The 17,463-nt window shown below is 44.5% G+C and overlaps 1 protein-coding gene across 3 annotated transcripts in view; it reads left to right on the top strand.

Annotated features, from left to right (window-relative positions):
* Positions 1 to 17,463, top strand: part of TCEA1 (transcription elongation factor A1) — a 174,820-nt gene that overhangs the window by 113,123 nt on the left and 44,234 nt on the right. For all 3 annotated transcript variants that reach the window (XM_029591274.1, XM_029591277.1, XM_029591275.1), the window contains 2 exons: positions 9,355 to 9,411; positions 16,701 to 16,855. In XM_029591274.1, coding sequence (XP_029447134.1) covers positions 9,355 to 9,411; positions 16,701 to 16,855 — 212 coding nt within the window. The remainder of the gene's footprint in view (positions 1 to 9,354; positions 9,412 to 16,700; positions 16,856 to 17,463) is intronic.

Here is a 17,463-nt window from a genome sequence, read left to right as displayed (position 1 = left end):
TAATGGACCTTGCAGTCACAGTGGCAGCAGGCATTCCAGGACCTTGGGACACGTGTCTTCATCATGCCACCACTCCAGGTCTCCCTGCCATGGTGGGAAGATCTATCCAACCTGGAGCAGGGGTCCCTTTTCAGGTTTCCCCGCCTCAGGTGGTGCTTACCACCGATGCCTCCCCCCTAGGTTGGTGGGTGCATGTGGGCAACCTCCCATTCGCAAGGTCAGTGGACGGCTCGGGAATCTCTGTCAGATCAGCTTCCTGTAGCTTCGAGTGATTCACTATGCCCTTTGGGCGTTTTGAGACCGTTTGTCCCACAAGGCAGTCCTGATCTGGACATACAATCAAGTAGCAATGCGATACATCAACAAACAGGGAGGCAGTGGGTCGTTCCTCCTCTGTCAAGAGGTGATGCAGATCTGGTCCTGGGCTCTGTCACAGAGCATGCTCCTGAGAACGATGTACCTAGCCGGAACAGAGAATGTAGTGGCGGACCGTCTGAGTCGAGCATTCCGGCCACACGAGTGGTCACTAGATCCAGCAGTGGCAGCCCCGATCTTGTGCTGGTGAGGAACTCTGACGTGGATCTCTTTGTCTCCCCCTATAACTGCAAGGTGAGCAAATTCTGCTCCCTGTTCAGGACAGACTGACTTCTAGCCTCTGATGTCTTTGCCCGACATTGGGGCACGGGTCTCCTGTATGCATATCCTCTTCTTCCGCTGGTCATGAAGATTCTTTTGAAGCTCCAGCAAGACCGGGGGACCATGATTCTCATGGTTCCTTACACGCCCAGACAGGTCTGGTTCCTGCTTCTTCGGGACCTATCAGAGAACCCATCCATCTGGGGGACCTCTCCCGATCTCACACAGGATCGGGGCAGACTGCACCATCCAAACCTCCGAGCATTAGTCTTGACAGCCTGGATGTTGAGCGCCTAGTCCTGCAGGCCCTGGCCCTCTCTGACTATGTGTCTCGAGTGTTGGTAGCTTCCAGGAAGCCTTCCACCAGGAAGTCTTATTGATTGAAGTAGAGGAGGTTCTCTGTCTGATGCGAGGGTCATGGCTTGGATCCCTTCGCCTGCCCCACTTCAAAGTTGCTCGACTATCTGTGGCACCTTTTGGAGGCTGGGTTAAAAACCAACTCGGACAGAGTACACCTGAGTGCCATCAGTGTTTATCTTCAGGGTGTGGCTGATACGCCCATCTCTGCAACCCATTGGGGGGCGGTTTCTGTGGGGTTTGCTTCAGCTGAAGCTTTCCCTTCAGCCTCCTATTGTATCTGGGACCTCAAGGTAGTATTGGCGCGGCTCATGTGTGACCCTTTTGAGCCTTTGCATGCCTGCAATCTTAAGTTCCTGATGTGGAAGGTTCTCTTCCTGGTGGCGGTTGCTTCGGCACACGAGGTTAGTGAGCTTCAGGCATTGGTTGTGTATCCGCCTTACACAAAATTATTTCATGATAGGGTGCTCTTCCATACGCACCCTAATTTCCTGCCTAAGGTGGTGACTGATTTTCATCTTAATCAGTCCATCATTCTGCCCACTTTTTTTCCGAGACCTCATTTCACCAGGGCGAACAGGCTCTGCACAGTTCAGACTGCAAGAGGGCTTTAGCTTTCTATCTCGAACACACAGCAGGCCACAGGCAGTCCTCACAACTCTTTATATCCTTTGACAGGAACAGGCTGGGTTTTGCGGTGGGCAAGCAAACTCTGTCCAACTGGCTGGCGGATTGTATCTTTTTCTGCTATGAGCAGGCGGGCCTTCAGCTTGGAGACCACATAAAAGTTCACTCTGTGAGAAGAACCATGGTGGCATTGGTTGCCCACTTGCAAGTGGTTCCCATTGCCAAAATATGCAAGGCCGCAACGTAGAGTTCCCTACACACGTTCGCTGCCCATTACTGCTTGGACAAGGATGGTCGACATAACAGCTTTGGCCAATCTGTCCTTTGCAATCTCTTCTAGGCTTAAACCCAACTCTCCTTACCTAGGGCCCATTGTTCAGGTTTAGGCTATCTCCCTATTTTACCAAAAGCACTGCAGTTATTTTTGTGCCTGTTGGCACCCAGTTTTGGTGCCTGTTGGTCATGGTTGTTGCCAGGAGCCTGTAGCTTGGTATTCATCCATCTGTGAGAACCACCATCCTGCTTGCCCTAGGAGAAAGCAGAGTTGCTTACCTGTAACAGGTGTTCTCTTAGGATAGCAGGATGTTAATCCTCAGGAAACCCGCCCACCACCCCGCGGAGTTGGGTTCTCTTGCATTTTGTTGTTTTATTTTTTCGCTCGTGAATTCTATGTTATGACATTGAAGAGGGACCCCGCGTGGACACGTGGATAGTGCCATGCTGGGCATGCTCAGTGTGCCAGTCAAAGTTCTTGAAACGTTGACAAAGTTCTAGAAACTTTGAGAAAAGTTTTCCATACTGGGCTCTATTTGTCACCCATCTGTGAGGACTAACATCCTGCTGTCCTAGGAGAACACCTGTTACAAGTAAGCAATTCAGCTTTATCCATTACGCTTGCATCAAAATTAACATAGCTAATGCTCATGCATGACCCTCGGTTGTGGGTATTGCTCTATTTTTTGAAAGAAAACCCTCAATTTAGTCATAACATTGGGTAATAAAAAACATTTTATTATCCCACTTAAACTATTTACAAGGAAATCTCAAGGAAAAGCTGGCAGCAAGAGAAATACCATAGAAACAGAAATGATGGCAGAAAAGGACCAAATGGTCCACCCAATCTGCCCAGCATGCTTATGATAGTACCCCCCATGGTTATCAATTTCTCAGACCATAAAAGTCAGAACCCTCGGTTGCTGTCTGAATCCAATTCCCCTTTTCTGCTTGCTGTTGAAGCAGAGAGCAATGTTGGAGTTGCATCAGCAGTATCAAGGCTTATGGTTACGGATAATAACAGCTGCACAGCAAGTTACCCCCATGCACTCTTTTCTTCATTTCCATTAGGAATCCACTGTGTTTATCCATTAGGAATCCACTGTGTTTATCCCTTGTCCCTTTGAATTCTTTCACTGTTTTCGTCTACATCTCCTCCTCCAGAAGGGCATTCCAGGCATTCACCACCCTCTCAGTGAAAACATATTTCCTGACGTTGGTTCTGAGTTGTCCTCCCTGGAGTTTCATTTTGTGACACCCCCTCCCCCCTAATTCTACTGTTTCCTAACATCTAGACAGATGGATTCAGGACTGGTATTGGGGTGCTGCTTGGGATTGTTTCAAAATTTAGAGGAGAATTAATTGGAGATTTGAGTTGCCCTGCTCTCCTGTGGTGATACCTAATGGTCCCTCCCTCAATTGAAAATTCCTGATGTGATTTCCGTGGTCCCTAAGATGAGTGCTTTGTTCAGGTAGCTGGTTCTTCAGCCGACATGGACTTAACCTAATTAAGCAGCTGAAAGGTAGCGGGTGCAGGAAGTCAGGCGCAACAGTGATAGTATATGCCTTCTCCTCCTGCAGCCGATTATACACCTCTACCTGCAGATGGAGATGGAGCAAACTGACATCACAGTATATATACCCTTGCAGTGACAAAGCCTCCAGTATTCTCTTCAAATGCCAACTGTGGACAGACTAGCAAAAACTTGATTAATAACAGCCATTTCAGGATTCAACCAAGCAATCCCCAGTAGCACCCCACCACTGATCCTGAATCCATCTGCTTATATTAAGGAAAAGGAAATTATCAGGAAAGTAGTAATCCATGCCATACAGGTCTCCCCCTTAAAGGTATCAGGGGGTGGCACTGGCATGATGATACCTTTATGGGGGAGATCTGTATGGCACATCTGGTCTACCATACATTTGCTGGGCAGACTGGATGGACCATTTGGTCCTTTTCTACCAATATTTCTATGTTTCTGTGTTTCAATTTCTTTCCAATGGAAAACGTTTGACAATTGTGCATAATAAAACTTTTCAGGTATCTAAAGGTCTGTATCATATCTCCCCCGTACCTCCTCTCTTCCATGGTATACATATTCAGATCCTTCAGCCTCTCTTCATAAGCCTTCCACTGCTGACCTCACACCATTTTGGTTGCTTTTCTTTGGACCGCCTCCATCCTGTCTCTATTCTTTTTCATATATTGACACCAGTAATGCGTGCAGTAACCCAGGTGAGGTCTTACCAAGGACCTGTACAAGGGCATTACCACCTCCTTTTTCTTACTGGTTATTCCTCTTTGTGCAGCGTAGCATTCTTCTAGCTTTAGCTATTTCTTTGTCAACTGCTTCACCACCTTCAGATCATAAGATACTATCACTCCAAGGTCCCTCTCTGTCTGTGCACATTATTCTTTCTCCACCCATCAAATACAGCTTGTGGTAACGAGCAGTGAATCCCACAGGCTTGGAGACAAACTAAACTTCTTAAAACAGTGCTCTTTATTATATCTTCACATATGCACATCCATAGACTGTCTTCTCCTCAGACAGTATATACTCTTTACTTACAGTGTTGCTTCATCTCAGCTCAGTATTTGGACAGTGTTGCATACAGGAGCTGCCTTCCTTCTGGAGACCTGACCTGGTCTGGTTATCCCTGCCTGGTTCTCAACTCTTGTTCCCCAGTTTCTGGTTGCGCCCTCTGAGCTGCAGGAACCCGCCCATAGAGCATATTCTCCTTAAGGCATTTAAGGTGAACCTGGTGTCTTGCCTGGTCCTGCACAGGTAAATACGGGAATACTAGGGGCACTGCCTCACACAGCTGTTTTGGATTACCATTTGCATGCACTTCTTGGCATTGAATCCCAGCTGCCAAATTCTCGACCAGTCTTCAAGCTTTCTTAAATCACTTTTCATTTTCTCTACGCCTTTGGGTATGTTCACTTTGTTGCAGATCTTAGTATTATCCGCAAATAGACAAACTTTACCTTCTATCACTTCCACAATGTCGCTCACAAATATATAGAACAAAACCAGTCCCAAAACTGGCACTCCACTTAACATTGTTCTTTTGTCACAGTAGGTTCCATTTACCATTACACATTGTCTCCTGTCAGTCAACCAATTTTTAATTCACATTACTACTTTGGCACCCACGCCCAAGCTTCTAATTTTGTTCATGAATCTCCTTTGCGGAACTGTATTGAAAGCTTTACTAAAATCCAAGCAAATCACATCGAACACTCTTCTCTGATCCAATTCTCATATTTGTCTGACAGGACCTTCCCCTGGTGAATCCATGCTGCCTCGGGTCAAGCAACCTACCGGATTGTAGATAGTTCACTTTCCTTTCCTTCAGCAGCACCTCCATCACCACCGAGGTGAGGCTAACCGGCCTGTAGTTTCCAGCCTCCTCTCTGCTCCCACTCTTGTGAAGCAGGATCACTATTGCTCTTCTCCAGTCTTGCGGCACCAATCCAGTTTCCAGGTATCTATTTGAATAGGTCTTTCAGCGAACACGCCAGCAGATTTCTGAGCTCCCTCCAGTATCCTGGGATGTACCTCATCTGGTTTCATGGCTTTGTCCACTTTGTTTTCCTAGTTCTTCCCATACATTCTCTTCTGTAAACAGGGTTTTGTCTACTCCACCCCCCATCTATGTCTTTTCAACTAGTGACGATCCTTCTCCAGGGTTGTCTTTGAACACCGAACTGAAGTATTTGTTTAATATTTCTGCCTTTTCTTCATCTCTCTCCAAACATTGATCTTTGTCACCTTTCAGTTTCACTATACCACTTTGAACCTTTCTCCTTTTTCTGATATATCTAAAAAATATTTTGGCATCTTTTTTTACTTCTTTGGCAATCCTTTCTTCTGCCTGACCTTTTGTTTTCTTGATTTCTTTCTTTGTCGCCCTCAGTTTCACCAGATATTCTTCCCTCTTTTTAGGATTCTTTATATTTCTTGAATGTCCTCTGCCTCTTCATTAGAAGTAACTTCTGTCTTTGCTGGGTAATTGTAGCTACATCTGGAAAAATAGCTACTTTGTGACCTAAAAATTACTTTTTAATTTGCAAAAACAATTTCAGGGTCCATACTTTATCTGGATCAAGAGCAAAATTTACTAATATAGTTTCCCATGTTGAAACTTCTAATTGAGAATGTTGTAAAAAGCTGTTTGATCTAAACACTATCAAGTGTTAAACATCATATAACAGGGATGATATTTACATTTAAAATTCTCTCCCCCAAACAATCCAACAATGAATCATTTCATAAATGCAAAACAGCTCCAGCTCCTCCAGCAAGAGCCGTCCACTCTCTTAGCTGCAAATGTGGTGGAGCCAGACGCAATCCTGCAAAGGAACACAGGATTCTCTTCCAAGTACTTCCTCTTTCCAAAGAAAACTGGTGGTTTCTGCCCCATCTTGGACCTCAGATGTTTCAACAAACACCTGAAGAAAGAGAAGTTCAAGCTGAATTCTCTAGGGATCATCCTCCTTCAAATGGAGATCAAAAACTGGCTAACCACTCTAGACCTCAAGAGTTTTCATACATATTCCGATTCACAAAACTCATAGGAAATCTATATTTATTTATTTTATTTATTTATGAAACTTTTAATATACCGACATTCATAGGGCATATCATGCCGGTTTACAAAAAACTGAAGCAGGTAGAAAATACAATGAACAGGGGGGGGGGGGAGAGGGGGAGCAGGCAAGAAGAGGGTGAGAGGGGGCAGGGGAAGAGCAGCAAGAAAGGATAGGGCAGAAGGAGAGAGAGTAACAATCAATAATTGAGCAATATAATAAAAAGGAACATAGTTGTAACTGGGTTCTAAAATTATAAGTTAAGGCGAGGTACTTATTTACTATAACCAACAATTATTACCAGTATTGTGTTCTCCCTCTACATTGTCCAGAGTATTCACAGAATGACACACAGTGGTTGCTGCTCATCTAAGAAAACCATGTTTGTTTTTCCATATATACACTGGCTCATATCCAACCATACCCTTCATGAAGTTCGTTCCTCCACACTCTGTACAATGAACATCCTTCAGTCCCCAGGATTCATCTTCAATTTCCTCAAATCCCAAAATCCAATATGGAGCGGACTCATATTATAAACTTCATAGGAGACTTCCTGGATACTTTGTAAGGGAAAGTGTTCCTCCCTCAGTAGAGAGTAATCAAAGTAATCCGAACTCTTTCGGATCCAAAACGGGTTTCTGCCCCTTTCTTCATGAAAATGTTGGCCCACATGGCGGCAACAATCCATGTTACCTCTTTTACATGTCATAACATGAGACAGTCGGCACCTGAAGTTTCAGTGGAACAGCATCTACAACCATTTTTGCACAAAATTAATATATTCAACAGTCTTATCCATTCTCTGGCATAGTGGCTGGATCCTTCAAATCTGTTGAGAGGTCAGTTTTTTCACCATCCTCAATTTAAAATTACGATAAGCAAAGATGGCTGTAACGAAAGATGGGGAGCTCAACTGAACAATCCTTGCTGTCAGGGAATTTACTCCACATAAATCATCTAGAGCTGACAGCAATAGTCAAATGTTTTAAAAGTAGGAGAAAGTGGTGTTGATCCAAGCGGACACTAAACAGCGATGTTCTGCATCAGCAAACAAGGATGAATAAATTCTTTTTACGAAGAGTATACAGAAGAATGTGACTCCTATATGTGTTCTTCTGTTGGTTTGTCTCACTATAAGGTGCTTATGGGATATATATATTTTTTTATTTATTTTATTTATTTATTTAAACGGTTTTATATACCAACAACCGTTTGCACATCGTGTCGGTTTACATGTAACTTACAACCAATGTCTATATAGGCATTGCCTTTACAAAGAACAGGAAACAATAGAACGCAGTAACAGAGCAAATACTAGATAAATTAGATAAATTAGAAAGGAGGGATTCAACTAGGAGTGACATAGGTGGGGGCGGGGAAGGAGTAAAACAACGACACAAGGGAAAGGTTATGTACAGGGTTTAACGACACATTCGTTATATACAAGGTTATATACAAGGTTATATAACCCTGTATACAACACCCGTTAAAAAGGAGGTTATATACAAGGTTATATAACATTCAAACATATACAAGGTTAAGAGACTTTGCTTTTTTTATGGGAGTGAAAATAGATTTGAGCTTGCTCAATCAGCCATTTTCAGCAAAGTGGATTTTTAACCATCAGAAAATATGTGCTTACTGTCACAACACCTTGTATTTTTAGGCTGCATAGAAAAGAAACGTTCTGGGGTGGAGGAGGTGGCACTTCAGCAGCATGGTTGGAAACTATCAGGCTGGTGCAGTATGTTTTGGACGCGCGTCTATAATCCCTTATGCAATAAGGGGATTAGCGCATCCAAACCAGAGCCCCTCAAGTTAACAAAAAAGCAGAAAATACAATATTAAGTCAGAGGAAGTGGGGAAAAAAGAGGTTTAAAAAAAAAGTCTTTCTGTTGGTCAGGTTAGGAAAAGGGGCGCTCACTTAACGTGCATCAGTTTTTTCTAAAACTGTGGCTGTGCACAGGTTAGGGAAACAGATGCTCGTAAAATTGAGTATTCCCGTTTAAAACTGGGTGCCCGATGCTGGGGAGGCACTAGGAATGCACAATTTCTCCTAGTGCCTCCGTTTTAATGCAGCAGCTCATTTGACTTCTGCATCGTGCACCCAGGAGAGGTGGATGGGCACACATTAGGAAAATGGGCACCCGGTTTGGATGCACAGATTTAGCCCATCCGTATTGCATCGGCCTGTTTGTCTGTACATTTCAGTTGCAAAAATATATGCTGACTCACGAACTTTAAGCCTCTGTTTAAAACCATGCAAGTGTAAGCACATACTTTTATCCACTTATCAAGCCGCTTGTCAAACTGAATGTACAGGGGTAACCTCATGGATGAAAATGAACTGAGATTGTGCGTGCTGCAAAGTATATGCATATGTTGCTAGTGCAGCACCTTAGTGAAAACGTGCCCCAGGGCATAAAGGGTTCAAAAGCAGTGAGAACATTCTGAATAAAATCACAAGTTTCTATTGCTTTGCTCTTAGTGGTGTGAAGAAAATAATTTTCCTCTAGTTATTAAGTGCTGTGAGAGGCTTATTTAATGAGGGAAGAGGTGTTGTCTCGGGGAGATTATGTAAGAGCAGGAAGCAAAGCTGCATTCGGCACACCTTTGTTCATCTGACCATGCTGTAATCATCTATTCTGGATTCCAGTTATAAATAAACTGAAAATATTATCTCGCTTTCATGGGTGCTGGTTACTTAGGATGCTCCATATCCAGCATGTGGTGTACTGGATGTGCTATAAATGTAGTAACGCAGGTCAGGCAAGGTTGAAGCCAACGCCTGTCGGTTATTTTTTAAGCAAATAATGTGGCTCATTCAGTAAAGCCACAGCACTTGTGTCTTTCTGCAGATGATTACATTACCATTGGTGCCGACGATGAAGAACTGGGTGCTCAGATTGAAGAAGATATCCTTTACTTATTCCGAAGTTGGACACATGAGAAACATCCATGTTAGCCTGTATTGTTAAAAGGAGTTAATCATCCTTCTCTGCATGACCTTAGATGGGCCAGCTGCTGTTAATTTGGTTCCATTTAAAGTGAGCATGGATGCGCAGGCATGCAAAATCTGGTTTAACCAGGGGGGAGATTGCAGATACCTGCCCGTTGGAAGTGTATGTCTGGCCTTTGCATTAAGTATGATAACATGTCCCTTAAAAAATATTATATTGCTCTGCTTCAGTGATGATAGTGCTATATAAATATTTCTAGATTAAACTGCTGTTCTTTCCAGGCAGATTTCTTGCAGGTTCGCCTGATGATTCCTAAATAGAGAAGTGAAAAATGTGAGGCACATGGAAGTAAAGGAAACTGTCTATCTCAGTTGGCTACATGTCCACCAACCAGCCTGCTTCTGTATTTTGATGTGCCACAGTTTGTTCACTTATGGGGTTGCTTAGATTCTGGTGGTGCAATTTAATTATTTTGTAAACCAACGTATAATTTTACAGCTGGTAGTTTGTGTGCAGAGATTTTTTGGGAAGAATTATACACACAGTTATGAAACTGCAAAAGGTATGTGGGAATGTAAATCCCTGTCCAGCCCCATGCCCAGGAAGTCCTCTATTCAGCCTGAGTAAACTTCCACGCATGCAGGCTCTATATTAGCTTACCTGCATTTAGGGAGAAGAATTTTGTAACGAGCCATTTCTACTTCATAAAGTTCTGATTTACCTACATCAATTCCTTGGAAAATTTCCCTTTTTATGCATATAAATGGGCTTTTGAAAATTACCTGGTGGGATTATATGCATAGAAGCAGTTTTATGAGCACTTTTATGTGCACAGAAGAGTTATTCTGGGAGACAGAGTTGGGACAAGGGTAGCATTTACACGCAATCCCCTTTTTTTTTTTTTTTTTTTTTAAATTTTGAAATTTCTTAGCGTACAGACAGATGAATTCAGAACCAGTGGATTATGTACCTCTAACAGATGGAGACTGAGCAAAGCTGACATCATAATATATTTACTTCTGCAATGACATCAGCCTGCCAGTATTTTCTGGCTCCAGCAGATGGTGGACATGTATCTCCCTATTTGGGTTTGCTTCAAGTTTTAGAAGGAGAAAGAAAGAAGGAAATTGAATTTGCCCCGTTCTCCTAAGGTGATACCAAATGGTCCCTCCCCAGTTAAGAATTCCTGAGGTGATTTTCCATGGTTGCTCAGATGAGTGCCTTGGTCCAGTAGCTTTTGTTTTTCAGCCAGTGTGTACTTAGCTGTTGTAACAGCAGGTGCAGGAGATGGTATATGCTCTCTCCCCCCAGAGCCAAACACCGACTTTGTACTCAGCCATGACGGGCTGATCTCAGGTAAAGTTTAAAAAAAAAAAAAAAGCATAACAGTGAAGGATTGTCCTTTTTTTTGTAGGGCTTCCTCCTTCCTCCGGTTTCCGTGCTTGGCATGCTGATCCGACATACGCTCCCACACCTGAGGGAGGTTAAGGGACGTGGGCAGCCTGGCAGGTGGAGCAACCCTTTTGGGCTAGAGCCTGCTCTTAGGCAGAGTCTAGCCCAAAAGGCTAGACTCTGCCTAAGGGTTTTCCTGCCCTCTTCAGGAACAACATCAAGCTGCCGTCTTCAGGACCGTCGTGCGAGTGCATCCAGATTGTGTGTCCAGTTTTTGGAAGCTTAGTTGGATGCCTGCTTGACTGTCCAGGTGGTAGCAGCATCTGTGTTAGGTGCACGCTTGCCTGTACACACGATCTGGGCTGCATTACGGGCATTCATTTTTTTTTTTTTTGCGGGGGGCGGGGGGGGTGCTCATTAAGCACAGGGTTATGTGCCTAAATGTTGGACGCATGTATTTTACAGCGCAAATTCAGCTAGATGCACACCTTTGTCACCTGTTGAGCATACTGACAGACTGATGGCGCCTATAGCTAAGAAACCCAAGCGCCTTTCTCTCTCTGCTGCCTGTCATATTCTGGCATCTCAGCCTGGTGTTCTCTCTAACTTGTTCCAGTGCTGCCTAGAGGTTCAGGGAGAATTTCTTTTGTCTGATTTTACTACGCCCAGTTCTTCCCAGCCTGGGTAAAGACATGTCAGAAGGGGGCGTCCAACCTTGAAACTCCCTTAACTGGTTCGTCAGTGGGGGAAGGTAGCTCAGTGGGCTCAGAACAGGTGCCTTCTGGTTTTGGCATGGATTCTTCTGCCTTTTCTTGGGTGGAAATTTTTTCAAGGATTGCAATCCTTTCTTCAGGCTCAGTCCTTGGCCCTGACCAATTTTGCCAGGACAGAGTCGCAGGTGGTAATCTCTCACGTCTGGTACTACTGTTAAGCGCTGAAGTACACCTAAATTGGCAGCCGGTCTTCCCGATAGGGGTATGGATGGCATGGATGATAAGGTCGATCCTTACTTTCTGGAGGATGGGGAAATTCCTCCGGGACTGGAACCGTATAGGACCATGTTGCGGTTCTTTCATAGAGATGAGTTATCAGCACTGATTTCCCAGGCATTAAAGATGCTGGGAGTACCTGGGGCTGATTCCATGTCTGAGCCAAAGAAAAATCCCATTTTGGTTTCTTTACGTAAAGCCTCTTGTTTTTGCTGGTTATGGAGGCCATTCAAGAATTGATTGATCTTGAATGGCGCACCCTGGAGGCTAATTTCAAAGGGGGTTGAGTCTTGGAAGGTCTGTACCTCCTGGATCCAGTGGCGAGAGCAGTTGCGGTTTCCGAAAGTGGACATGGTGGTATGTGCCGTCTGCAAGTGGACGACTATCCCCGTGGAGAGAGGAGCGGCCTTGAAGGATGCGCACGATAGGATTGAGGCCATCCTTAAGCAAGCATTTGAAGCAGTGGCAATGACCTTGCAGATAGCTTGATGATGTTCCCTGGTGGCTTGCTCCTGTTTACTTCTGTTTCAGGAGGTTGATGAATCTGGAGTGAATTCCAGGACAGTTATGGAGCCAGCAGCCACATTTTTAGCAGATGCAGGCTGCGATTTGGTCTGCATCACATCCAGAGGGGTGGCTTCGGTAATAGCAGCCAGCCATCAGTTATAGCTGAGAAATTGCTCAGCCAGTGCGACCTTCAAGGCTAAACTTATGAAATTGCCTTTTAAAGGCTCGCTTGTGTTTGGGAGCGAGGTGGAGAAAAATTGCCAATAAGCGGGGCGAGTCCCCGGTTCCTTGGTTGCCGGACGATAAGAAGCAGATGCTGCACTTCTTTGGCATGAGAGGTCTTGCTAGGGGATCCAAGCGTTTTCAACCCTACAGAGGAGCGACTTTTCAAAGGACTTGACCTTTTGGTAGGTCGCAGACAGCCTAGCTGAGGCACAGGCTCAAATAGCGGAATCTCCCAAGTCTCCCAATGAAGGTGCGCTGACCCACCCCTGGGAACAGGAGATGGGAAGTCGCCTCTCTCTTTTATCAGAGGTGGGTCCAAATCACATCAGACTAGTGGGTCTTGGAGGTGATACGAGATGGATATGCGCTGGAGTTTTGCAGTGTTCCTCAGGACGTGTTCATGGTGTCTCCTCGCCACTCCCTGCACTCAATTTCTGACCTTGGATCTGTCCGAGGCATATCTGCATATTCCCAGCTGGCTACAGCACCACCGTTTTCTGCAACTAGTGGTTTTGGGTTGTCATCATCAATTTTCGAGCACTGCCTTTTGGTATGGCCACCATGCCCAGACCTTTTTCCAAGGTTATGGTGGTGTGGCGGCAGATTTGAGACAGGATGGGATCCTAGGATACCCATATTTGGACGACTGGCTGATTCGGGCTACATCTCCGGAAGAGAACCTACTAGTGACGCACAAGGTGATCTCTTTATTGCAGGACCTCGGTTGTGTGGTGAACCTGGCCAAGAGCAGTTTTCAACCATTCCAGTCACTAGAGTTTCTCTGTGTTTGGTTTGACATGAAACAGGGCAAGGTTTTCCTGCCGGAGGGTCATATACAGAAGTTGTTGGGGCAGGTGCTTCTGTTGATGAACATAATACACCTAACAGTGTGATCCTATCTAAATGTGCTCTGTTTGGCGGCAACCCTGAAGAGGTGCCATGGGCAAGGGTGTGCATATGTGTCCTCTTGAGCGCTCCCTGCTGTCTTGTTGGAGTCCACAGTCTCAGGACTATTCGGTTCGGCTCTACCTGCCGATGTAGGTCTGCTCTCAACTACAGTGGTGGTTACAAGTGGATCATCTAAGAAAGGGGGTATCTGTAAAATCACCAGACTGGCTAGTATGCATGACAGATGCGAGCCTTCAGGGTTGGGGAACTCACTGTCAGGAACTGTTAGCGCAAGGGCACTGGAGTGCAGAAGAATCTCTCTGGAACATCAATCAGCTGGAAGCCCGGGCAGACCGATTGGCATGCTTTACACTTCAGCAACAGGTTGCAGGGTCGAGCGGGCCAGATAATGTCTGACAATGCAGTGACAAGTGGCTTACATCAATTGGCAGGGAGGAACCAAGAGCCAGGAAGTGTTACAGGAAATTGGCTAACTTATGGAATGGGCGGAAGTGCATCTGCAGGAGATCTCAGCCTCGCACATAGTAGGAAAAGACAATGTAAGAGCAGACTTTCTCAGCAGGCAGAGTCTGATTCCAGGAGAATGGGAATTATCAGACGAGGCATTTCAGCTAATAGTGGATCGCTGGGGACTTCCGTTTCTGGACCTGCTGGCAACTTCTCGCAATGTTAATGTTCCTCGAGAGATCTAAAGTCATTGGGTATAGATGCTCTTGTGCAGGAATGGTGTGAGGACAAGTTGCTGTATTCCTTTCCCCTTTGGCCCATGTGGACAGAATGGTTCAGAGGGTCAAGAGTCACAGAGGGATGGTGCTTTTGGTGGCACCAAATTGGCCCAGGAGACCATTGTATGCGGATCTGTGGAGGTTCCTGGTAGACTCCCCCTCCTGTTTCCGGCTCAGGGATCTGTTGCAGCAGGGGCCTGTTCTTCATGAAGATCCAACTTTTATTTTGATTTACGGTATGGCCCTTGAGAGGGCTTGCCTGCTGAAGTGTGGATATTCTGCTGCAGTGATTGCCATCTTGCTACGAGCAGGAAAGTTCTCCACTTCCTTAGCCTATGTGCGGGTTTGGTGAGTGTTTGAGGCTTAGTGTGAAGATCAAGGGTTGCTTCCTCGTTCAGTTAAGATCCTGCTCATATTACAATTTTTGCAGGATGGATTGAATAAAGGGTTGGTCCTTAATTCCTGGAAGGTACAGGTAGCGGCCCTTACTTGTTTCAGGGGTCAGGTGAATGGTGGACCCTTGTCAGCTCATATAGATGTGGCCTGTTTATTGAAAGGAGTGAAACATCTTCGCCCTCCTTTGAGGTTATTGGGGCCTTTGTGGAGTCTTAATCTAGTTTTGGATTTCTTAGCGAGCCCTACGTTTCGACCGATGCGTAGCCTTTCCATGCAGTTGCTGACATTGAAAACGGTGTTCTTGTGGTGATTTATTCTGCGCGTACAATATCCGAGCTGTAGGCCTCGTCTTGCTAGGAGCCATTCCTTCGAGTGACTCCAGGTGTGATACAGCTGTGTACTGTTCCTTCTTTTTTGCCAAAAGTGGTCTCGGATTTTCACTTGAATCAGTCCATTTCCCTGCTGTCTCTGGATAGGGGAAGAGATGCAGAGGAATATCACCTGTTGCAGCCTTTGAATGTCAAGGGACATATTGTGAGGTATCTGGAGGTTTCTAAACCTTTCCGGAAGACACATCGCCTGTTTGTCCTCCACGGTGGGGGTAAACAGGGTGAGCTTACTTTGCGGGATACAATAGCTCGCTGGATTAAGGAGGTAATCACGGCCACATGTGTGGATGCTGAAAATCCATTACCTAGTCAGGTTATGTCTTAGGCAGTGTCATGGGTGGAGGTTAGATTGTTGTCTCCTGTCAACATTTGCCGAGCTGCGACAGGGTCCTGCTTACACTCCTTTTCCTGGTATTATCTGGATGTACAGGCCAGGGAGGACGCAGCCTTTGCACATGTGGTTTTGACTAGACTGCGAGCAGTCTCCCATCCTATTCGGGAGTAGCTTGGGTACATCCCACTGGATCTGAATTCATCTGTCTGGACGCTAAGAAATGAGAAATTACTACTTACCTGATAATTTTATTTAGACCAGACAGATGAATTCAGCTTCCCGTCCTTGGCTGCCAAATGATTGTTAGTGCAGTCCCTAGGGTTCACGTCCCACTGTCAATCCTTGTGACCTTGGGCAAGTCACTTTACCCTCCATTGCCTCAGATACAAACTTAGATTGTAAGCCCTCTGGGGATAGGGAAATACCTACAGTACCTGAATGTAATCCGCTTTGAAGTACTGAAAAAAGTGTGAAAAGCGGAATATAAAAATATCTAAATAAATAGATTAGTGTTGATACATTCTTTGTCTGAGCTCAGTGTTTTCTGTTGGCTGAGTACTGAGATGGTTATCTTTTATTAGCCTGTCCACTGTTAGTGTTTGAAGAGAATACTGGCAGGCTGATGTCACTGCAGAAGTATATATACAGTGATGTCAGCTTTGCTCCGTCTTATCTTCTGGTACAGGTACATAACCCACTGGTTCTGAATTCATCTACCTGGTCTAAAGAAAAGGACATTCAGGTAAGCAGTAATTTCTCAGTATTGCACATAAATACCATTTACAGTTGCTAACGAGCCGGTGTAAATGTGTGTATGTAGGTCACATTTGGTTTTGTGCACAGTGGCTAATTTTCAAAGCAGAATTATGTGTATGAATCCACTTAGAAAATTTGGGATAAAGTCTGCACATACTTTGTACCACTGAAAATTATTCTGAATTTGTGACAAAAAATGACAGAAAATGAAAGAAAATATTTTTAATTGCTTATGGTAAAAAAAAACAAAAAAAACCCCAACAATTTGTAACTGCTGATCTTTACAGTTCCTAAATATGCACTCAAACCAGGAGAAAAAAGTAGCCACTGATGATGATGATGTGCAGGTATTGTAGTAACTCCAAGTTGTACTTTCCCTGTTTTATTGTAACTGTAACTATTCAGCACCTATTATTTACTTCGTTCACTAATCCTTTCATCACACCCTTGTTTATTGTAAACCGGCATGATGTGATACTCTCACGAATGCCGGTATAGAAAAAATAAATAAACTAGAGCATTTCACCCAAGTGTCCGTCCTGAGGTAATTTGATTACAACAATGTGCTCTGTTAGCCAGTGTATGCTCCTCATGGACGATGGCTTCCTTAATTCCTGTCTACCTATATTTCAAGACTTCAAAAACACAGACATGAAGTATAAGAACAGGATACGGAGCCGAATATCAAATCTCAAGGATGCAAAGAACCCAAATCTGAGGAGAAGTGTGCTTTGTGGAAATATAGCCCCTGATGTGTTTGCCAGGATGTCAGCAGAGGTAAGCAAGCAAGAACTCAAATACATGTACCCTCTGGCTCAGTGCAGTTCTTGAACTAAAATGACAAGGAAAATAAGAGAGTTCCCAGGACTTCATTGTTCTCCTGGCAACTTTCCTAGCCAGAGCGTATGATTATAATGCTCTTACCCATTTCTACATTCTCTGGCATTGTATAAATGCTCAGATTAACATGCTTGGCTTTTTTTGATTCCTAGAAGCACTAACAGGCAAAATACTAGTGCAGGCGACATAATTTGGTTACCTGAAACTTACCTTTTATTTAGACCAGAAGAATACAAGCCTGGCTATACAATCGTTTAAAAATAAGGACAACTTGGGGGAGGAAGTCTGTGCTTTTATTTCCGAGACTAAGGGCTCTGATTCAGGTTGTGGTAAACATGACAAAAAAAAAAAAATTCAGGCACGTCCTGGGAATAGACTGACTTTTTTCACAGGGCTTGATTATGACCATGAACAAGATCTGGAATACTAAATTGAGAGGTAATTAAGGCATTCAAGTCATGGGTACTGACTCTTCATTTTCCGCTTTTTTGTATGTATTTGTTTTACTTCATCGGTAGCACAAGGAACTCAAGTCCCTGTATTTA

The sequence above is a fragment of the Rhinatrema bivittatum genome, chromosome 2, assembly GCF_901001135.1.
Source record: "Rhinatrema bivittatum chromosome 2, aRhiBiv1.1, whole genome shotgun sequence".
Classification (NCBI taxonomy): domain Eukaryota; kingdom Metazoa; phylum Chordata; class Amphibia; order Gymnophiona; family Rhinatrematidae; genus Rhinatrema; species Rhinatrema bivittatum.
Note: the sequence above shows the minus strand (reverse complement) of the source record. Positions and strands in the feature narration are given on the sequence as shown.